This window comes from Bubalus bubalis, chromosome 5 (genome assembly GCF_019923935.1).
Source record: "Bubalus bubalis isolate 160015118507 breed Murrah chromosome 5, NDDB_SH_1, whole genome shotgun sequence".
Taxonomy (NCBI): domain Eukaryota; kingdom Metazoa; phylum Chordata; class Mammalia; order Artiodactyla; family Bovidae; genus Bubalus; species Bubalus bubalis.
The window spans coordinates 98,350,693-98,372,914 of NC_059161.1; the positions used below are offsets into that span (position 1 = coordinate 98,350,693).

Here is a 22,222-nt window from a genome sequence, read left to right on the forward strand (position 1 = left end):
CTGCAGTGATTTTGGAGGCCAAAAAAATAAAGTCTGACACTGTTTCCACTGTTTTCCCCATCTATTTCCCATGAAGTGATGAAACCGGATGCCATGACAAGGATGAGGGAAAGGAGGGAGAGGGTGAGATGAAAGGAGAGAGTAGCATGGAAGCATATACACTAACATATGTAACCAGGCAGCCAATGGGAACTTGCTGTATGACTCAGGGCACTCAAACTGGGGCTCTATAATAACCTAGAGGGGTAGGAATGGGCGGGAGGTGGGAGGGAGATTCAAGAGGGAGGGGACATATGTACACCTGTGGTTAATTCATGTTGATGTATGACAGAAATCAAACCAATATTGTAAAGCAATCATCAATCAACTAAAAATAAATAAATTTTTAAAAGTCACATAGAAAAATACAGATCTCAACAAAGGTAAATACGTAAATGATTACATGTAAAGAAAAAAGACAATTATTGATGCAATAGCTAGTATTACTATAACTTTGATTTGAAATTCAAAATTCTTCCACATAATTCAGGGGACTAATGCATCTAAAAGAATTACTTGCTTATGTTTTAGGGCACACGATTATAAAGATGTAATTCTGTGATATCAACAACCAAGGTGAGGTGGGATAGCGCTGTGAAGGAGCAGAGTTTTTGTATGTTATTAAAGTAGTAGCAGTGTTAGTCACTCAGTTGTGTCCAACTCTTTAAGACCCCATGGACTGTAGCCCCCCAGGCGCCTCTGTCCATGGGATTCTCCAGATAAGAATACTGGAGTGGGTCGCCATTCCCTTCTCCAGGGGATCTTCCCAACCTGGGGACTGAACCAAAAAAAAAAATCAACTCAACACAAAAGAAAACAGGAATGCAAGAAATGCAGGATAAAAAAGCTAGAGGGCTTATGGGAAATAAATAGCCCAGTGGCAGAAGTCAGTTCCCTTCTAGAAAAATGGTACTGATGAACCTATTTGCAGGGCAGGAAAAGAGACACAGAGGTAGAGAATGAGCGTGTGGACACAGTGGGGGAAGGAGAGGATGGGATGCATTAACAGAGTAGCATTGAGACAGATACTCCACCATGTGTAACACAGATAGTGGAAAGCTGCTGTGCAGCACATGGAGCTCAGCTCTGTGCTCTGTGATGGCCTAGAAGGCAGGGATGTGGGACGGAGGCTCAAGAGAGAGGCTCACACTGTTGTACAGCAGAAACACAACATTGTAAAGCAGTTATCCTCCAATCAAAAAATAAATTTTAAAAACTCTATAAAAGATTTTAATAAAAGCAAATGTATTAAACTCTGTCACCAGAAGAGACTGGCAGTGGCAGAATGGATAAAAATACATCCAATTTTAATACTGTCTATGAGAGACTCATTTGAGATACGAAGACACAAGGAAGTTGAAAGTGAAAGGATGGGAAAAGAAATGCCACACAAATAATAGCCAAAAGAGAACAGAAGTGGCTGTACTAATGTAAAACAAAACAGACTTTAAGTCAAGAAAGGTAGTAAGAGACAAAAAGGGATGTTATATATTAATAAAAGGCTCAATACAGCGAGAAGACATAACAACTACAAACATTTACACACCTAATTACAAGCAATCAAAATATATAATGCAAAAGTTAACAAAATTGAAAAGAGAAATAGACAATTCTACATTAAAAGTTGGGGACCTCACGACCCCACTCACAATAACAAACAGAACAACCAGACAGAAGATAAACAGAGAAACTGGGAAACTTGATACATATTAAAGAAACATTCCACCCAACAACAACAGCATACACATTTTTTTCAAGTGCACGGGGACCTTTGTCCAGAAGAGACTGTAAGTTAGGCTACAAATTAAGTCTCAATAGATTTAAAAGATAGATCTCATACAAAGTATCTTCTCTGACTACTACAAGATAAACTTAGAATTCAGTAAGAGAGAAAACTGGAAAATTCACAAAATTGTTGAAACTAAAAAACACACTTGTAAACAACCAATGGATCAAAGAAGAAATCACAAGGGGAAGTTAGAAAATACTTCAGTTCAGTTCAGTTCAGTCGCTCAGTCGTGTCCGACTCTTTGCGACCCCATGAATCGCAGCATGCCAGGCCTCCCTGTCCATCCCCAACTCCCAGAGTTCATCCAAACTCATGTGCATCGAGTCGGTGATGCCATTCACCCATCTCTTCCTCTGTCATCCCCTTCTCCTCCTGCCCCCGATCCCAACACTTAGATATGAACAAAAACAAAAATACAACATACCAAAGCTTATGTGACACAGCAAAAGTGGTGCTCCTAAGGAGGAAATTTATAACTAAAAATGCTTATATTAAAAGACAAGAAAGAAGGCTTAATCTCCAAAATATACAAATAGGTCATACGATTCAACAACAACAAAAAAAACCCAATTGAAAAATTGGCAGAAGACCTGAATAGACATTTCTCCAAGGAAGACATACAGATGGCCAGTAGGCACATGAGAAGATGCTCAACATAACTAAACTATCAGAGAAATGCAAGTCAAAACTACAATTCACCTCACACCGGTCAGAAAAGTCATTAAAAAATCTACAAATAACAAATGCTGGAGGAGGCCGTGGAAACCTTTCTACACTGTTGGTGGGAATGTAAGTTGGTACAGCCACTAAGGAAAACAGCACGAAGGCTTCTCAGAAAACTAAAAACAGAATTACCATATGATCTGGCAATCTCACACCCGGGCACACACCTGACAAAATTACAATCCAAAGATATACATGCACCCCCGTGTTCAAAGCAGCACTATTCACGAGAGCCAAGAATGGAAACAACCTTCAGTGCCCAATGACGCATGAACAGATAAAGAAAATGTGGTATGCATATATGCAATGGAATACTATGCAGGCACAAGAAATAAGGGAATCTTACCATTTACGACAATTAGACAAACCTTGAGGACATTACGCTAAGTAAAATAAGTCAGACAGAAAAAGACAAACTGTACCATCTCAATTATATGTGGAATCAAAAAAAACAATTTTAGAATACAGATCGATGGTTGCCAGAGATGGGGATTGGGTATGGGTGAAATAGATGAAGGTGGTCAAAGGATAACAAAGTTTCAGTTGCAAAATAAATACAAGTCCTGAGAATGTAATGTAATGTACAGCATAGTTCCTATATTTAGTAATACTGTATCGTATATGAAAGTTGCTAAGAGAATAAATCTTTAAATTTCTTATCAGAACAAAAAAATGTGTAACTATGTGTGGTTATGGATGTTAAGTAGATTTATTATGGTGATCATTTCATAATATAGACATATGGTTGACCCTTGAACAATGCAGAGATTAGGGGCATCAACCCCCATGCTGTCAAAAATCCATGCATAACTTTTGACTCCCCAAAAACATAACTGCTGATAGCCTCCTGTCAACTAGAAGCCTTAACAATAACATAAGCAGTTAACATACACTTTTTATGTTATTTATATGTCATCAGATATTTCATATATTCATAACATACCTTCTAAGGCTACAAGGTTTGCCTTCAATTTTTTCTCAAATTGTCACAAATCTCCAAAAATTTTCCCAATATATTTATGAGAAAAAAAATCCACATATAAGTGGCCCCATGCAATTCAAACCTATGTTGTTCAAGGGTCAACTAATGGTATACTGAATCATTACACAATACACTTGAAATTAATGACATGTGATATGTCGATTATATCTCAATAAAAGTAAAGTTTTTAAAAAGCAACCTCTTTCAACAACTGAAAAAAAAAAAAAGACTATCCACTCCACAGAGAATCTTTAAAAATGGTACAAATGAACTTATTTACAAAGTAGAAATAGTCACAGATGTTAAAAAAAAAAAAAAAACCACACACACTAGTTATGGTTATCAGTTACCAGGGGGAAAAGGAGGGGAGGAGAGATAAAGTGGGATATGGGGATTGACATAGGCACACTACTATATACAAAATAGATAACTAATAAGGACCTACTGTATAGAACTGGGAACTCTACTCAATATTCTGCAGTGGCCTATATAGAATCTAAAAAAAGAGTGGATATATGTCTATGTATAACTGATTCACTTTGCTATACAGCAGAAACTAACAGAACACTGTAAATCAACTATATTCCAATAAATTTAAAAAAAAAAAAAAAAAAAAGATTATCCACAGAGTAAAAAGACAACCCTAGAAGGCTCTGGGAAAAAATATTTGCAAATCATGTTTGTGATAAGGGATTAATATTCAGAACATACAAAAAAACTCCTAAGCCTCAACAAAAACAACCGGATTCAAAAATAGGCAATGGATTTAAATTGACTTTTTGCTGAATAATAGACACAAATGGCCAATAAGCACATAAAAAGATTCACTAATCATTACAGAAACAGCAAATTAAAAACCATAATGACATACCACCTCACACCCATTTGTTATTGTTGTTGTTTAATAGCTAAGTCCCATCTGACTCTTTTGCGACCCAATGGACTATAGCCTGTCAGGCTCCTCTGTCCATGGGATTTCCCAGGCAAGAATATTGGAGTGGGTTGCCATTTCCTTCTCCAGGGATCAAACTCGCATCTCCTGCATTGGTAGGTGGGTTCTTTACCACTGAGCCACCAGGGAAACCCTTACACCTATTAGGATGACTTATTAAAAAAGCAAACATCAACAACAGAAAACCAGAAATGTTGGAAAGATACAGAGAAATCTACACCTTTATGTACTGTTTGTAGGAATGTAAACTGGCGCTGTCACTGTGGAGAACAAGACAGAGGTTCCTCAAAAAGTCTAAAAAACAGAATTACCAAATGACCCGGTAATTCCACTTCAGGGTATGTATCTGAAAGAATCATAGGCAGGGTCTCTAAGAGATACTTGTGCTCCCATGTTCATAACAGGTAAAACACAGAAGCAAATCATATGTCTATCATTTTACCAATGAACATTACCAAAATGTGGTTTATACACACAATGGAATATTGCCCAGCCCTTAAAAAGGAAAGAAATTCTGTGATACGCTACAATACGGATGAATCTCGAAGTGAAATAAGCCAAAAAGACAAGTACTGTATATGAGGTACTTAAGGCAGAGACAACAATCACAGAAAGTATAATGGTGATTACCAGAGGCTGTGGGGAAGGGAGAATGGGAATATGGGGAGTTATTACTTAATAGGCATAGAGCTTCAGATTTACAACAGGAAAAGAGTTAAAGGGATGGATGGTAGTGACGGCTGCACAGCAATTGTGAATACAATCTGACACCACCGAACTGTATACTTAAAAATGGTTAATATGGTAAACTTTATGTTATGTGCATTTTTACACACACACACAAAAAAGGAAAACTGAGGTGCCTCCCCTGGTGGTCTAGTGGCTGGGAATCTGCCTGCCAATGCAGGGGACATGGATTTGATCCCTGGTCTGGGTACTAAGACCCACACGCCTCGGGACAACCAAGCCCATGTGCCACAACTACTGAACCCGAGCACCTGGAGCCCGTGCTCCGCAGCAAGAGAAACCAGCGCAGCAAGAAGCCTGCGCACCACAACCAGAGTGGCTCCCGCTCACCCCAACTAGGGGAAGCTGGCAAGAAGCAACTAAGAGCCAGCGCAGCCATAAATTTTTTTAAAAAAAAGGAAAATAGGGAGGAAAGTATGTCTGCTTCTGTGGCTGAAACCTTGATTGATCTTTAAGCAAGTTATCAGTTGAATAGGTACCCACTGACAACAACAATTTTGTTTCACTAATGCCAAGGAAGGTGGAAGTTCTACTGTGGAAGACACTGTCCACCCTCTCAGACTCTAGGAGGAAAGTCAGTGATGTCGACCAATGCAGCAGACCCACTTCCCGCTGCAGCCTGGCCCCCAAATCCCCATCTCAAGTTCCCATCAAGTCTTGACCTATTGCCTAGACAATGGCCTGCAGCCCTCTGGGAGCTCTCCCCTGCCCTTCACATACCCAGAGACCTCAGGGAACTGTGCCCATGACACACAGCAGGAGCCCCGATCTCCAATGCCCATCCCCACCCCCACACCCCGGGAAGCCCAGCAGACAGAGGCAGAGGCAGACAAGAAATATAAAAGCAGCACCTACTCGGAAGCCATGAACAAGGCCTGAAGGATGCTGTTCACGTAGCACGTGTTGCCCAGGTTGATTAAACCAATCTTGCCCGTGTCTGACTTGGCCATGAGCCGGGGATAAAAGCCGGCCAACTCACTCTTCTGCGAGGTCCAGGCGTCCTGCCCCAGCAGCTGCTTGATTCGGTCCTCGTTGGGAACATGGAGGTCCTGAGTGAGGAACAAGCCAGAGGGGCACTGAACACCAGGGTTAGCTCTAAGAATACCACCTCCTCCAGGAAACCCTGGAGTACAGCCTACTACACATGGGTCAAGCACACCACCCGAAAAATGTCATGGAGATGTGTGTGAACTGTCCCCTGCTTTCAAACATACTCTAGGTTTTCATCTTGACATGTGGGCCTTCGAGATGATCTTTCATGCCACAACTGCCTTTGGAAAGGGGTAAAATCTTCACTATGTAGATGAAAAAACCAAGACCCAGGTAAAGGATTTTCTTAAGAGGCAGTAAATGAAGACTCTATTATATGTTAAGATGAGTCCAGGATGTGACACGCTTTAAGCAATGACAACACTGGCCCCCTGGCCCAATCCAGCCGTGCTGAGATCTCAACCCTGGTCCTGACTCCTGTCCTCACAGCTCTCTGGCTGTGGTCAGTAAGCCAGCCTGACTCAGTCAGTTAACCTCCCTGGACCTCAGTTTGCTCATCTGTCAAATGAGGACACTCCTACCGTATGTCAGTTCAGCACGCCATACTTTCATGGGGCCTGCTCCTATTTACACCTTCTTCACGTTAAAATTTGCACAGTCAGCTTTTTCAAATTAGTCAACACCACGCACACACACACAGAGCCCTGGGAACTTGATCCCACAGTCAGGACGGTGGGAGGATCCTGGGGGACTGAGGTACGAGTCCTTGGTCACAGGCGCAGGGGTTAGCACACTTTACCATTCATTACCCTTCTTCACACTGGAGAGCTGCACTGAAGAGAGTATAACCAAAGCACTGGCTCTAAGGATGACACAGTCTAAAGAAAAACACCCTAGCATAATAATGCAATATTATTCACTAGATTTAAGTGATATTCACGACAGTTCCTCTAGCCCCGTTCTTATTTCCAGATCTTAACACAGTTCCTAGATTTGTCTAAGGTTCCTGAGCTTCAAACCAGCTCAGCACTGAAAGCCCCCATCACTGCAAAAGGCAGGGCTCAAGCAGGGGTTTAATACATTTGCTCACTCATTTCCCATGACTGTTTATCAGATAATTTGTCAGATTAGTCAGTCACCTCCCACAGGTAGTAAAAATATAGGACATGCCTGAGGTAAGAAGCTAGGTATGTGTGCTTAGCCATGTCCAACTCTTTACGACCACATGGACTGTAGCCAGCCAGGCTCCTCTGTTCATGGAATTTTCCAGGCAAGAATACTGGAGTGGACTGCCATTTCCTCCTCCAGGGGATCTTCCTGACCCAGGGATCGAACCCACGTCTCTTGCATCTGCTGCACTGGCAGGCAGATTCTTTACCAGCTGAGCCACCAGAGAAACACAAAGAAAAGAAGCTAAGGGCTCAGTAGCTTTGTAGTCCCTTCTTTTTTCTTCCTACGATCGCCAATCCAACCCCACCCCACACACAACATGAACAAATAGGGACAAAAAGACAGAACCGACACTCCCTGCTCCCCCAACACCACAAAATGCAAAAATATCCACACTAGAAAAAAAATCAAATGTCATTTTTCCCAAAGAAGGTAACTTTGTACTCATAGGAGAATAAAGAGAATAAAACAAAAACTTTCAAATAACTTTCAAGCTCCTCCTGTTACTAGAAATCTACATAAAATGTAGCTCCCTCAGCAAGGACCACAGCCCCCAGAGAAACTGCCATAACTTAACACAACTGCCTACGTGAGAGAACTTTCCAGAATTTATAAAGGTGCCTGTATACAGCGGTCGGGAAGACTGCCTGGAGGAGGAAATGGCAACCCATGCCAGTATCCTTGCCTGCAAAATCCCACAGACAGAGGAGATTGGCAGGCCTCAGTCAGTGGGGTTGCAGAGAGTCTGACATGACTTAGCAACTAAAAAACAACAATTCAAAGGATGAATAAAATGTGGAAGAATTTTATAAACAATAAAACCCATTAATTCTTGGCAGACTTGACTCTCAAACTGGCTTGCACCAAAAGGCAGCCAAAGCCATACAACAAGTATCACACATCTTCCTAGATCTATATTAGCTAAAAATCCAAGGAAGAAAAATATGTTTCTATTAAAACAGATGTTTATAATTATGAAGCATATACTTGAATCTTTGAGATGACATCAGATTTTACAGAAACTGAGCTTGTGTCAGGCTGCTTGGGTAAGTCCCCTGTTCTGGGGTCAAGTACTTCAGAGGAGACGTTGAGAAGCCCAGATCTGCTGGACCATGCAGTCACTCGGCCTCATTTTCTGCCCATCTTCTCGTCTCACCTCCCTTCCACCACATGTGACCACCAAACTGGACATGCACGTTCTTGCTCCCACACCTTATCCCCTGGCCTCCTCCTCCCAGTTCCTGTCCCTCAAGGTCTAACTCCTATATCCCCTCTCCAGAAGACTTTCCATAATCTTCTCAAGTGGGGGCCCTCACACTATCTACACCTGTCTTATAGAGCTTAACTCCCTACAGCCAATCGCATATGTATTTGCAGACTCACCTCGCCCCTCTGGATCAGGCCACAGCCTCCAGTGTGCAAAACCTGGGTCTCCCTCAGCGTGAGCTTCCCCTGGTGCCCAGTTCAGGGCCATGCTCCCTCTTTGTTCACACCTCCATGATACCATACGTCACACCACAGTCCTGTTCATTCACTCATTTATTAGACACACAGATCAAAACGACACAGTCCGTGCCCATCAGAAGCTCACAGGAACAGTCATTTCCAACAAGTTTGAGTCCTGTCTCCTCTGCTCAACCACCTCCAGTGCCAAGGAGCTCATGATCTAATCAGGCAGCTGCTTCTGCTGTTGGTTAGTTCTGACTGTTAAAAAAACAAAACAAACAAACAAACAAAAAACAAACCTCTCTCATGCTCAACTGGAAGAACTGAGAAAATCCAAGTAAATGACAGGTAAATGTTGTGTTTTCCTACTCTCATTCATGGTGGATTGTTCCCTTGTGTGTTTTGTATTTGGGGATTATAAACTCATCTTTAATAGAATTTTGTCTTTGTGGCTTGAAAGTGGTTTCTTTTCTGCTTTTATCAGGCAACCCTTGGGTATTACAAGTTAATGACCACTTTCAGTGTTAGTATCTGAGCTTAAGAGGTCCCATAACTGCAGAAAAAGATATGAACCTGAACCCCTAAAATCAGATGAGAGCAGTCCAGTGATGACAAATTTCTTTTTTCCCAATCCAAGCCCGAGAACTTTCCTTGATGTCTATTTGGGACCATGTGTATTTTTTCTAGAACATCATTTTGCTAATAGTAAAGCCTTTCTTGGGTCCCGAATTACAGGGGCCCCTTGATACTAACTCCCTCATGGGGGCAGGCCCTAACCTCAACTCCTGTCCCCACCAGCTCATGCCCCCGGGGGGCTGAGGTTGGCCATCTCACCCAACCTCCCTCCCCACCTCATGGCTAAAGAGTATCACCTCTCATTCACCACTCTGGAATTTGATTTTTCTCTTCCTTTTCGGCCCCTGTGGATCCTTACTTACTCTCTTGCAAGCTCAGCTATATACTTAAAAAGATGTTTGTTATATTTTAACAAGAATTTCTGGGTGTTTTCCAATGGGACATTTCTCAGGTTACTTATCTGCTGTGTTACAGAAATGGAAGTCAGATCAGAGGTCCTAAAAGGATCACCACCTACCTGGACATCCGTCACCCACATTTGAACCTGTCCTCTGTATCATGCAGTGGGAAAGGGCTCGGCAACCCTGGGCCCTGGCTGCATCTCTCACTATCTCCATGACTGTGAATAAAATACCACACCTCTCAGAGTCTCATTTTCCTCATCTATGAAACTGAAACAACATCAGTACTTGCCTCATAGGTTTATAGTAAGCAACAGAAGACAGAATGTATTAGAAGACACTGGCAAGTGTGACTCTAGCTACAAACACAGACAAGCTATTGTCCTAGCTGTTCAGATGAAGCTGGGTTCAGAAGCCCTTTCTTCCTTGCAGCCTCCACCTCTGACTGGAGGAGATCTGTCCCTCTTCTGCCTCCTCACTGCTCTTGGGCTGATCCTCACAGGTATTTCATAAGCTGCTTAGATCAGAGTTATAGGTAAACACGTCAGTCACCCCACTAGGCTGTGAGCTTCTCACAGGGAGATTTGATCTGCCTCATGCCTGCGTCCGCAGTTCCCAGCCTGGGCCTGGCACAGAGTGTGGCATAAGTCTGCTCCTGGAGTGCTCAGTCTAAGAGCAGACTGACACACAGACAGTGATGATGTGTGGCAGAGGGATGGACTAGGGCTGTGGAAGCTCAAAGAGGCCATGATCCAGCCAAGGGGCAGGGCTGGGGTGGGGGCTCATTCAGAGTCATCAGAGCCTTCAATAAGGCTTAGAAGGAGAAGCAGGAGCTATCCAGGCAGAACAAGAGAGGAGTTTAAGTTAGAGTGATTGGCACGTACAAAGGCTCAGAACAGTCAAGACAGGAAGAGCCATCTAGGGGAATGGCAGGTGGCTCAGGATGCCTGAAGCACAGGATGCGCCGGGGGAGACGACGGGAGGCAGTCAAGGGCTAAAGGGGGGACAGCTGCCACCAACCTGCAGCGTGGCCTTGAGCAAAGCCCCAACTGGCGCCTTTGTCAGAGTGGGGTGCGGGAACAGTGGGGACTGTCACTCACCTTGATGGCCTCCATGACGGGCTCATACAGATCCGGGAAGCCAGGAAACCGGAACACCATGCAGTGCACCAGCTCCGCCAACTGCTCCAGGCAGCTGGTGCCCGAGTTGGAGTCCTCCTTGACCAGAGACGCCACCATCGGGGGGATGTGAGGGAGGAGCTAGAGAGCAGAGGAGGGTCAGTCAGCACCAGATTCCCCGCCTGAGTTGTGGGGTGGAAATCAATGCTAGAAGCACCCGGAGCTTCTTCAAAGCAGGGAGCTGTGCCCACCTGACTACTGTGCCCCTCACCTGCCTGGGGCTCTAAACTCTGCAGGCAGCTGACTCTTTACAACGCACACGACCTTGGATACTCTGCCTCACTCTCTTCATCTGTTTAATGGGACAAATAGTTCCCTGCTCACAGCTGAGGGCAGGCCTGAGCCCCAGCTATCGAGTATCAGCCAACTGATCTGCCTAAAGAGCCTGAAGGCCAGAGTGACCCGGGTTACTCTGTCACCCAGGAGCAATGTTGGGGCCACAGTGTGGTCAGCTGGTGGCAGCCCTGACAGAGATGAGTGGCAGCAAATGTTTAATGTGGAAAGCACTTCCTCCCATGGTGACATGTGGCGATTACTCTCCCCATCTTATAGATGAAGACATTAAATGGGACAGCTTATGTAATTTGCCAAGGACTTCACCATGGGTTATGGCAGAAGTTGCTGTCTGAGCCAGGTCTGTATGAACCCAAAGCTCATTTTTCCTTCCCTCTGTGCTATAGAGTGTTAACTTTCAAACCTATAGGGAAGCCACACCATAATGTACCAGGGATGGAAGAGTCAGGCCACAGAAACTGGAAGCAGGGGAGCCCAGGAGAAGGATGGGGGGAAAAAAAAACTCTCTTTCTCTCTCTCTCTCTCTCTCTCTCTCTCTAGTCCTTGCATGTAACAGGCTATGACAAATGTGACCTCATCTAACCCTGTTCCACCAGCCTAAGGGTTTACCCCCAACCCACACGCTAAGTGTCTGGCCCAAGGTCACCACATCTGATCAATGGCAGAGCTGAGACTCAACCCCATGCAACCCCAATCCCTGGTTTGGTGCTCTTCCCACTGCACAAGTCAGGAAGCATATTTCAGCACTGATCAAGGGCCACAAGAATCCTGGGCCCCTTCTGCAGGGCTGCAAGCTGCTCTTCCCAAGGGAGGGCCCAGAAGGCAGTAGAGAGGGCCCGGAGCGGAGGCCAGGCCTCCTGGGTGCTGATGGACAGCAGGGTTTAGACTGGACTCCTGATGGACTCCTGACCTACATTGGATCAGACCAACTCAGTGAGACCAACTCAGCTGGAATCTTCCCTGTACCACTCACCAGTACTGTGCCTGCAACATGCAATCTAATCTCCCTAATCTGTAGTTTCTTCAGTTGAAAAATGGAAAAAATGACCAAAACCTCTGTCCTGGGGCTACTCTGGGAGTAAAATAAATGAACATGTGTAATGTCTTTAGCACTGTGCCTGCCACACAGCTGGCACCACTGCCGTTCATTCTAGGCCGGTCACTCTACTCAGGGCCCAGGGGGAACGTCACATGCATTCTCTGACCTCAGTTTTCTATCTGTAAAATTGGATCTCAAGTCTCTTCCAGTGCTAACATCCAGGACTTGGAGGTCTTAGCCTTCAAGCTCCAACCCCTTAAGCCCCAACAGAGACAACACGTCTGGCCTCTAGCCAGACCAGTGGGGGATGCAGGGCCACCCACCCATCCTCAGGGCAACATGCAGGGGCCCTTACCAGGTGGAAGGCCTCATGGGAGTGCTGGAAGGTCAGGAGCATGTACTTGAGGACGGACAAGGCGGCGCCCCGGACAATGGGATACAGAAGCTTGGAGAAAACCTGGAAAAAAAAAAACCTGGTCAGGAGTCCCACAGACCTGGGCCACCCAAGGCCAAGTGTAGCCACAGGCCTGAAAGGGGGCCAGAGACACTGGAGTCAAAGCAGCAGACCCATGAGGGAGCCAGAACACAGAGGTGCTCACAGACTCGGGTGGATGGACAGCCGGTGAAATGGACAGCAAGACGGTCAGATATCTGATGGATGGATGGACCAAAAGTGACAGATGCACACACTTGAATGAAGAGTCAGAGGAATGAATGGGGGAAACCTGAGGCCCAGAGGAAAGCAGTGAATTGTCCCAGGTCACAGTGAGCTTGGGTGGGAGCCTCAGTGCTCTGCCTCCCAGACCTGCACTGCCCCTGGCAAGAGACTAGCGGGAAAGGCCAGAGGCCAGGGCTGGGACAGGGGCCCACCAACCTTCTCAATTTTGGCGAGTGAAACCTCGATCAAGATGCTGAACTTCTTAACAGCGGCCAGACCCTTCAGCAGTGCAATGATCCACTTGTCAATATTCTTCCCCAGGGGCCAGGACACCCAGTCGATCATCCTGGTGAGGGGAGTGACAGCGACACAAGGACCGGGGAGTCCCAAACGCCTGGGAGCGGGCAGCCCAGGGACCAGCCATACTGACCTGAGATTCCCCCCACACTGACTCACACCTACACAGGGCAGCCCTGGGATCTGGGGGATGAACAGGACACCCTGGGGACTATAAACGAGCCAAGCACAGGCACCCGGCAGAGACTGGGGCTCCCAGCCCGGCAGGAGGGAAGCCAGGCCCTCTCAACACCCCAAACCTCCCCCCACACACACTGCGCTGCGGTGGCAGAGCAGGGCTTTCAGCTGCCTCTGCCTGGACTGTGGGGCCCAACGGCAGGAGAAGTACTGCCCCGAGGCCAGAAGCTCTGGCTCCAGCAAACCTTCGTTTGTGACCTGGAGCAAGTCACTTACTCTCTTTAGCCTCAGTTTCTTCCTCTGTCAAATAGAGACGACACCTACCTCACAGGGTTGTTGTATGGATTAAGAGATAACAATGGCTAACCGATAACATTTATTCATTCCGCAACAGGCACTGCTCTGCCTTACATGTATTAACCCCTGTGACCCCCCCACAAGACAACACCTGCATGCACGGACCATGAAGCTGCCACACAGTAGGTACTTGGGAAAAAAAGCACTAATATCATTATTTTTATACTCGGTAGCTCCTGCCACAAAGTAGTAAATATGGTAGTAACAGCTACCACGGGACTATTCTAGGCACCATGTAACATCTCATTTTACCTAATTCAACCCTCACAACAACCCTGTAAGATGGGTCCAATTATACTACAAATTACACATGAGGATGCTGAGGCAGAAAGGGGTTGAGTAACTTGCCCAGAATCACACAGGCAAGAAGTGGGAGAGCCAAGACTTGAACTCAGGCAGTTTACTTCTAGAGCCCACTCTCTCACCCACTAAAGACAAGGAATCCGGGAAGGCCCAATGGAGGAGACAGTGGATCTGCACACAGGAATGGAAAGAATGGTAGGGGGAGGGGGGATGCCAGGCGGATGGAGTCTGCAGAGCCAAAGGCCTGCAGGCAGGAGGGTAGGTGTCATATTCTGAGATCACTGGCCAGGCAGGTGTGGCTAGATCACAGGTGTGATGATGTTCACATGAGGTGGGGGATGTGCAAGAGCTCTGTGAGCTGAAAAGTACCCAAACTCTGTTTACCATACTTGCCAAACTCAGAAAGCACTTCATAAACTACTTTTATCTCCTATCATTGACCCCATGGGAGCCTGACAATTTCTTATACTACCTCTGCTATTACAGATGGGACAACTGAAGCTCAGAGAGTCCGCTGACTGGTCTAGGGTCACAGAGTTGGTAGACAGCCCGAGAGCATCACTAGAGCAAAGCTCTCTGTGTGTCTCCCACATCCAGCCCTGGGCCAGGCACAGGAAGGGCTCAAAGGATGGATGGACTGAACAAGCATGAGGGCCTGGGCCCTCTGACACTAAATCTAACCCAGCAATCCCACCCAGTGGAAGGGGCTTCTGGGACACAGAGAGAGACCTGACCACCACTTGTCTCTCAGCCCACCTGCTGATGGCAGTCAGCATCTGGGAGTCCGTCACACTGTCATCATTGCTGAGGTTCCGGACGACACCATCCATGAGCTCCAACGGGAGGTGTTGGACCACACTGGCGAGGGCGCTAGACGGTGGCTCCTCCTCTGGAACAGGGGCCGGGGCTGAGCTTAGAGGACAAATGGGCCCCACCCCTCCCCTAGCACCCCATGTCCTTCATGCTGCCAAGGAACTAGGGGCCCTCTGCAAAGAGCACACTGGGGCCACCTCCTCGCCTCCTACAGCATCCCAGCCTCTATCTCATCTTGGCTCATTCACTCAACAGACCTTCACTGGCACTGCTCTGGCCCTGAGCTGAGCAACGAGAAAAGTACTAACCCCTAACTACGCCTGTATAGGCAAGGCCCTTAGATAGTAACAGTGGAGCTGGAAAGAACAGGAAGGAGGGCAATGTAACTTGAGGGGAGGGAAGACATTCCAGGTGAACCGAAAAGACATTAAAAAAAAAAATTAGTCATCAAAATTTGTTGTCCAATTGTATGAAAGACCTAGGTCCTTACACACCCAGCCTTGGTTCCTCCAAGCTAGGTGCATTCCCTTCCTTTCCCGTGAACAACCCTATAATCAGGGAAGGCACAAATTTTATTTTAGCCATTTAAACTACAGTCCAATTTCCACAGCTGTCAACAGAGGGCCAAGATTTACAATTCACAGTTGACAGGTACAGGCTCCATCATGTCTCTGGATCTACCCCTCTGCCTGCCCTGAGCACCCTACTGCTGCCTGGCGCTGCCCAGCTCTCAAGGCCAGCCTCAAAAATCATCACTTGGAAACTCACCTGACCCACAGAGCATGATGACCATCCCCGCTTCCTGTTGACTCACTCATCCCCCTCCCCCAACTCCTCCTGGCCCTCTAGAGGAGCGGACCACAGGATCTGAGCCCCCACCTCCACCCGCAGGAGCTCAGGAGGGGCCTGCTAAGTAAAGGCACATCCCCCCACACACCCCTGTGCACTAGCATGCATACACCACACCACCAAGCGGGCGCGCCAAGCAGAAGACTGCACGCACGGGCCCCACTGCGGCCCCAGGGCACACGCACCTGTGCAGGAGATAACGGCGAACAGCTCCTTGAGGCAGGGCAGGATGGCGGCGGGCTGCGCACGCCACAGCTGCGCCAGGAGCCCGCTCACCTGCTGGGCCTGCTCCAGGAACTCCACTGCGCCCTCCTCGCCCTCGGCCGGGCAGCGAAAGCGGCCGAGGCAGCGCACAAGCTGCTGGCAGAAGAGCAGGCGGTGAGGGCCGTCGGGGACGCAGCGCGGGTGCCGTGCCAGCAGCCGCGCCACCTGCGCGCAGACCGCGGGGCCCGGGCGCTCGCACACCGTGCGCAGCACCTCGCGCCGCAGCAGCGCGAACACCTCGTCGGCCCCGGGCCCCTCGGGCAGCAGTTGCAGACAGAGCTGCACGCAGGCCAGCGCGCGGGCGCTCGGCGGCCCGGCGCCTCCCTGGAGGAGGCGCAGCACGCGGCGCGCACTGAAAAACTCGGCGAAGACCTCCGGGTGGTGGCGGCCGGCCACGTGCAGCAGCTGGCAGCCCACGCGGCGGGGCAGCTCGTCGGCGCCGCTCACGTAGAGGCGCGTACCCAGCGCCAGCAGCGCCAGGCACTGCTCGCGCTCCAGCGGCTGCCGCGCCGCCTCCAGCACGCGCCGCACGAGCCCTTGCTTCACGCTCGCCGGGTATGATGATGTCACCACGGCCTCCAGGATCTTGTCCATGGTGACCAGGCTGTGGGGGACAGGGAGCAGGGTCACAATCTGCCCGACAGGACCGAGATCCACCGCCCCCGCCCCCAACGTGGTCTCCTACGTGCTGAGACTTGGGGGCGAGCAGCTCAACCTTTCTGGACCCCAGCTCCCCATCCGTGAAATGGGGCAAGGATGCATTCGTCCCTGGGAGGTATCCTAATGAGGTAAAAGCACAATGCCTGGCACATAATAAGCTCCAGTGGATTGTAATTATTGCTGATGCATCTCACAAAGGCAACATCTGAGTCTTCCCGTTTGCTCCGCCCCTTTGCCTCTCCCTCATCCACTCCCACCTCCACCCCGGGGCCTCCCTGACCACCTAGTCCATTCTTGGCAAGGCAGGTAAGAGCTGGATCTAGAAGCTGCTGTCCAGAGCCCTGGCCAAGTCATGTCCTGCGGGAAGATGAGCTGTGCGCACATACAAATCACTCCTCCAGGAAGGGAGGGCTGACAGGGCTTCCAGAGATCCCTGCACACTTTATTCTGCCCCCAGTCAGCTTCCTGCTCTTTCTCAAATGACCTACCCTTTTCCTCTTTGTGTTCACCGTGCCTTTCGCCTGAAACAGCCTATCTCCCAAGACCTCCACCATGAACACATATTCATACAACCAGGCAAAGTCCTGTTTTTCCTCTAAACCCCACTTAAAACACCCAGACCTTAAATAGAACTCCCTGGACCTCCAGGCTTGAATTCACCCCTCAACTAGATTTCTCCATTGGCCACCTCCATTGGCCACTTCGTCCACTGTAGCTGGGATCACACAGTGCTGGGTTGTATGGATTCGAATCTCCTCCACCAAGGCAGAGCACCTCATCTCTGTGCTCAGCCCTGCACAGGGGGGCCCTGTCACCTCCCGAGCCTCAGCCCACATCAGCCCCTCACTCTGGGCTCACTGTATCCTCCCTGCCACTGGGCGCTTGCACTTGCTTGTCCCCTCCCTGGTTGGCTAACACTACAAACCTCAGCTCCAACTTGTTCCTCACAGAGGGCCTGCCTGACGTCCTTGTATGGGTCAAACACCCCTGTTAACAGTTTCACAGCATCCTATCCTCCTATAGAGCACTAATCATGATTTCTTGGTTGGGGTCATCCTCCTGCACTATATTAATATACAGGTTCCTGAGGGCAGGAACCAAGTCAGGTTTTGTTCCCCACAGTATCCCCAGTACCTAGCACAGTGCCTGGCACGTAGTAGGGATCTGCTGAATGAGCAGATGCAGTGTGTGTTGAGAGTTATTCCTTATTCCTCTGAGCCAAACCTCTGCCCTTCTCCATTTGAGCTGTTTTCTGGAAGACTTCATCCTAAACTGACCCACTTTGATTCCTGACTCTCATGCTGGTTCCCACAGGTTCAGGTCCTAAAAGGCAGGATCATTTCTTTGCTTCTTTTGTTTAATCCCATACTGGGCAGGACCCAGAATAAGGGTCATATGGTAATTGTTTAATTAAACTTATTGGATCAGTAAAAACTACTCTCTTAAGACCTGGAGTAGGTGTGAAGACATGCCAGAAATTTCATAGATGATGGGCCAGAAACTTTTATTCAAAACCACAGATACTGTGGGACCCCCAACTATGTGCCAGGCCCTATGGAGACACTCCCTTCTCTGTCCTAGCTCTCCACTGAGACCAAACCTCCATTACTACAAGTGTTACAATGTAATGGACTCATTTCTCTCTCTCTCTCTCTCTCTCACCAGACTGTGAGCTCCTCCAGGTAGGGACCAGTCACTGCAGAGTAGGTGCCCCTGAGGAGTTTACTGTGGTTAGAGGGTGTAGCTAGGGCACAGATAGCAGTTCCTGAATGCTGGCCTCACTGCTTCAGAATCACCTGAGCATTTAGTACAAGTTCATATCCCCCAAGCCTGGAATGGTGTTAGACTCTATTCTTTGAGAGTCATCCGGGATCCATTCTGCTTACCATCCAGAATGATAGAGGCTCTCTGAGCCTCTATTTCCACCCTGTAGGGCTGTTGTGAAGACAAATATAAAGGCCTTAGCATGGTGCTAGGCATAAGAAAGTGCTCAAAAAGTGTCAATGCTTTTTGCTTTAGAAGCAAAGTCCTCGCCCTTAGGAGATTCCAGTCCAGTGGTGGAGACAGATGCATTGGTGGAGTGTCAATGTAAGTAAGGCGTGCTCTCAAAAGGCCTTTAAAAGTGTCTTTAAAAAATGAATCTGCCTTCAGCCCTGGTCCTCTCCTTCCTGGGCAGTCCCTTGCAGACCATCCCTCAAACCCCTACCCTCCAGACTAGTGGACTTAATACTTTCAACCCAAAATGCCAAGAAACCCTGGTGTTCAGGCAACCAAGGAGAAATCCTAATCAATGAGATATTGACATCATGTGTGGAGGAAAAAGACCTGGGGCAGGCAAAAATAGAGTTCTGGCACTAAGGAAGGCTCTGGAAGTAGAAAGAAAATCAAATTAGGAACGAGGAGTCCTGCATTCAAGTGTGACCTGGAATAAATCCCATTTAGTCCTGCAACTCATTGTGTGACCTTGACCACATAATAGCATGAGCCTCTTTTCTGTAAAATGGGGATAAAAAGCGAGGGATCAGAGGCTGGCAATTTCCTATTGTTCTACTTGATACCTGCCTCATAATACATGATACATGCCTGGCAGCCGGGAGCTCGGTCAGCAGAGCCATTCTACGAGGGTGTGATCTCCAAGGCCAGCCGTGCAGCCTCTGTGCAGTCTGTGGCCTGATCACTCTGGCAAGCCCTGCCTACCCGCCCCCACTCCCACACAGGCAGTCTGAGGTCAGCTGTCACCATGGTCACCAACGAACCCACTCAGGAATATCTTGGATGCATTCATGCAACGGGGTTTTTAGAGGCATGGACCTCACCTGACCCATCCCAGGCTACAGAAGGGAGGTAGGATAATGCCTGCTCTGCCCACGGCACGGGTGGGGAAGCTGAGAACCAACAAGGGACAAAGACGCGCCTTGGCAGGGTGGGATTAGAACCTGCACTCGGCCTCCCTTGGGGAGGAGGAAGCAGACTGCCAGTGCTCCTCGGTGTGTGGGGGGGCCACAGGGAGGGTGGGGAACTACCTTCCTTCTAGGCTCTGGAGGAGGACACACCCTGTCAACGCTGGCTCTGACCCAAGAGGCACCTGCCCCATGCCAAATGCAGCAGCAAACAGCAGCTGTGCCCTCCCCCTTCTGGGGAGCCTGCGTCAGAGTAGAAGACTCGGGTTCTCTGCCTCAGAATCACCAGGTGACCTTGGGTGAGTCCCTCCTGAGACTCCTCAGCCTTCTCATCTGGAAATGGGGACCATTCTGAGCCTACCGCTGATGAGGTTGAGAGGGCAGGGAGTTCCCTGGTGGGCTAGTGGTTAGGATTCGGCGCTTTCACTGCCATGGCCTTAGTTCAGCCCCTGGTCAGGGAAATGAGATCCTTCAAGTCACGAGGCACATCAAGGGCTAGGTACAGTGTTAGCCGCTCAGTCGTGTCCAACTCTTTGTGACCTCATGGACTGTAGCCTGCCAGGCTTCTCCATCCATGGAATTCTCCAGGCAAGAGTGGGTTGCCATTTCCTTCTCCAAGGGATCTTCCCAACCCAGGGATCAAACCCGGGTCTCCTGCATTGCAGGCAGACTCTTTTACCATCTGAACCACTAGGGAAGCCCCAAGGGCTGGATAATAGATAAGAAAAAATAAGAGTCTATTCTTGGGACATCTGCACTGAGAAGCAAAACTGATACCGTCTGGAGACAAAGGAGACACATACTCCTGATCCAGCTGATTCTGGAAGGAATTTCATCCATTAACCCTCACTGCCAACTCATCATTTCCATTCTTTCTCTGAGCTCCAGCCCCGCCCAGTATCAGCTCCTTTTTACCTCTTGCCTGGACTAGTGCAGTAGACTCTTAACCAATCCCAGTTTTCCCTTCCCCAATCCAACCTCCACTAGAGGCATGTGACCTGTAGGAGTACAGAGTCCAGGTTTCAGGTCTAGTCCAGCTACTACCCCCATTGTGGCCACAACCATCAGGGCTGGTGTTTTTCCACCTCTCGGAGTCTATGAAGCCCCAAATGGGGATGACCACCTGCTCACTCCTTAGCCTTTCCCAGCCAGTGCTGCGGCTCCTCCCCACACCCTTGGCTTGTATCTCTCACTGCTGACATGGGCAGCCTGGGAGTCCCAGCAACATCCAGCCTGCTCCAGGAAGTGGGAAAGCACATGAGAAGAAAATCATGACCCCTCCCCTGGAAAGCCCAGGTCCCTTTAACTGTCCCTCTCAAGTGACCCTCTGCCTTTCCACGGTGTATTGACAGTCTCTGTTCCTGCATGATAGAGACTGAATGTACCCACTGTCCATCACTCATCAACCCCAAAGACCCTGTGTGTGTGCCTGTGTGCACAATGCCCTGCCTCACTCTCTCCCTGGGCCCCAGCTCAGACTTCCCCATCCCTCCCCGGTCTCTCCCACTCACCCTGCAAATGTCGGCAAAGCAACCTCATTAGATAATAAACTCCATCCTGCCATGCCCCTGCTTAGAACCCTCAAGGCTTCCCCAACCCCTTCAAGGTAAAGTCCAAACTCCTGAGCCTGTCTTTCAAGTCTTTTCTGTGACACTAAGCTAATATGGGGCAGGGTTAGAGATGAACTTGACAAACTCCATTTGGTGGTGGTGAGTCTACAGGAATTTGGGCAGTGGGCTTTTTCCTGCTTAACACTTTGGGGATATTTTCTCTGCTGGGAAAGGGCTTCTCTCTTTTCTCTCCCGGCAACTTCTGACTCATTTTTCAATACCCGGGTCACATGACCCCTCCTCTGGGAAGCCTTTCCAAATCCCCCTGCAACTCAAGTCTCTGGGCTTTGGCCTCCCAAGGCCGTCTTCACTTCTCTCATCCTTCAGCAGTAGAACCAGATTGCTTTTATATCCATCTCCCCCACCAGGTGGGGATCTCTTTTGGGAGGAAGTAGGTCCAATTCCCCTATCTGTGCCCAGTGTCCAGCACAGGACCGGGCACAGAGGTGAAGGAGTGCCAAGTGACCGAGAGACATGACAACAAGATGAGATAAAACCAAGGATGTCGCTAGAAAAGCTCCTTCCAGGGACAGGCCTGACCCTCGGTCCATTCACCGCCCCCTGGTCAGGTCCAGTCGTGCATATCCACAACCCTGAGAATCTGAAAACCTCAGCCAAGAGAGCCCCTACAGAGGTCACTGGATGGGCCATTCTAGAAATGACTCCAACAACCAGAGCTGAAGAAAAAGAAAACAAACAAAGAAGACTGTTCCTGGTTAACTCTCAGGTAGAAAGCTCACAGAATCTCCTGCGACACGGAAGGGTGCTTCAAGGTCTCACTCAATCTCTTCAGATGCCGGAGCACAGCAACCCACCCCCTCTTACCCACCCCCATCCCCGCCCCAGCAGCCCAGCACTGAGAAGCGCATTTCCTTTCCTCTTTGACCCTCAGACCCAGTCTCCCTCCTTTGGCTCCCCTGGGTGCTGGAGCTGCCTGTGGGAGGGGAAACGGGAGCACCAGGCTGTCCTTCCTGACACCCAGAAGCTCTCCATCCCTGGTCCCTCAGG

At 48.6% G+C, this 22,222-nt stretch overlaps 1 protein-coding gene across 1 annotated transcript in view; it reads right to left on the bottom strand.

Annotated features, from left to right (window-relative positions):
• USP35 (ubiquitin specific peptidase 35) overlaps positions 1–18,331 on the bottom strand; it is a 56,945-nt gene extending 38,614 nt beyond the window's left edge. Inside the window, exons 1-7 of the mRNA XM_045165802.1 lie at positions 16,730–18,331; positions 15,966–16,648; positions 14,875–15,007; positions 13,201–13,330; positions 12,682–12,783; positions 10,916–11,074; positions 6,088–6,281 (exon numbers count right to left, since the gene is read on the bottom strand). Coding sequence (XP_045021737.1) covers positions 6,088–6,281; positions 10,916–11,074; positions 12,682–12,783; positions 13,201–13,330; positions 14,875–15,007; positions 15,966–16,648; positions 16,730–16,806 — 1,478 coding nt within the window. The 5' untranslated portion in view covers positions 16,807–18,331. The remainder of the gene's footprint in view (positions 1–6,087; positions 6,282–10,915; positions 11,075–12,681; positions 12,784–13,200; positions 13,331–14,874; positions 15,008–15,965; positions 16,649–16,729) is intronic.
• Between the last annotated feature and the right edge of the window lie 3,891 nt (positions 18,332–22,222).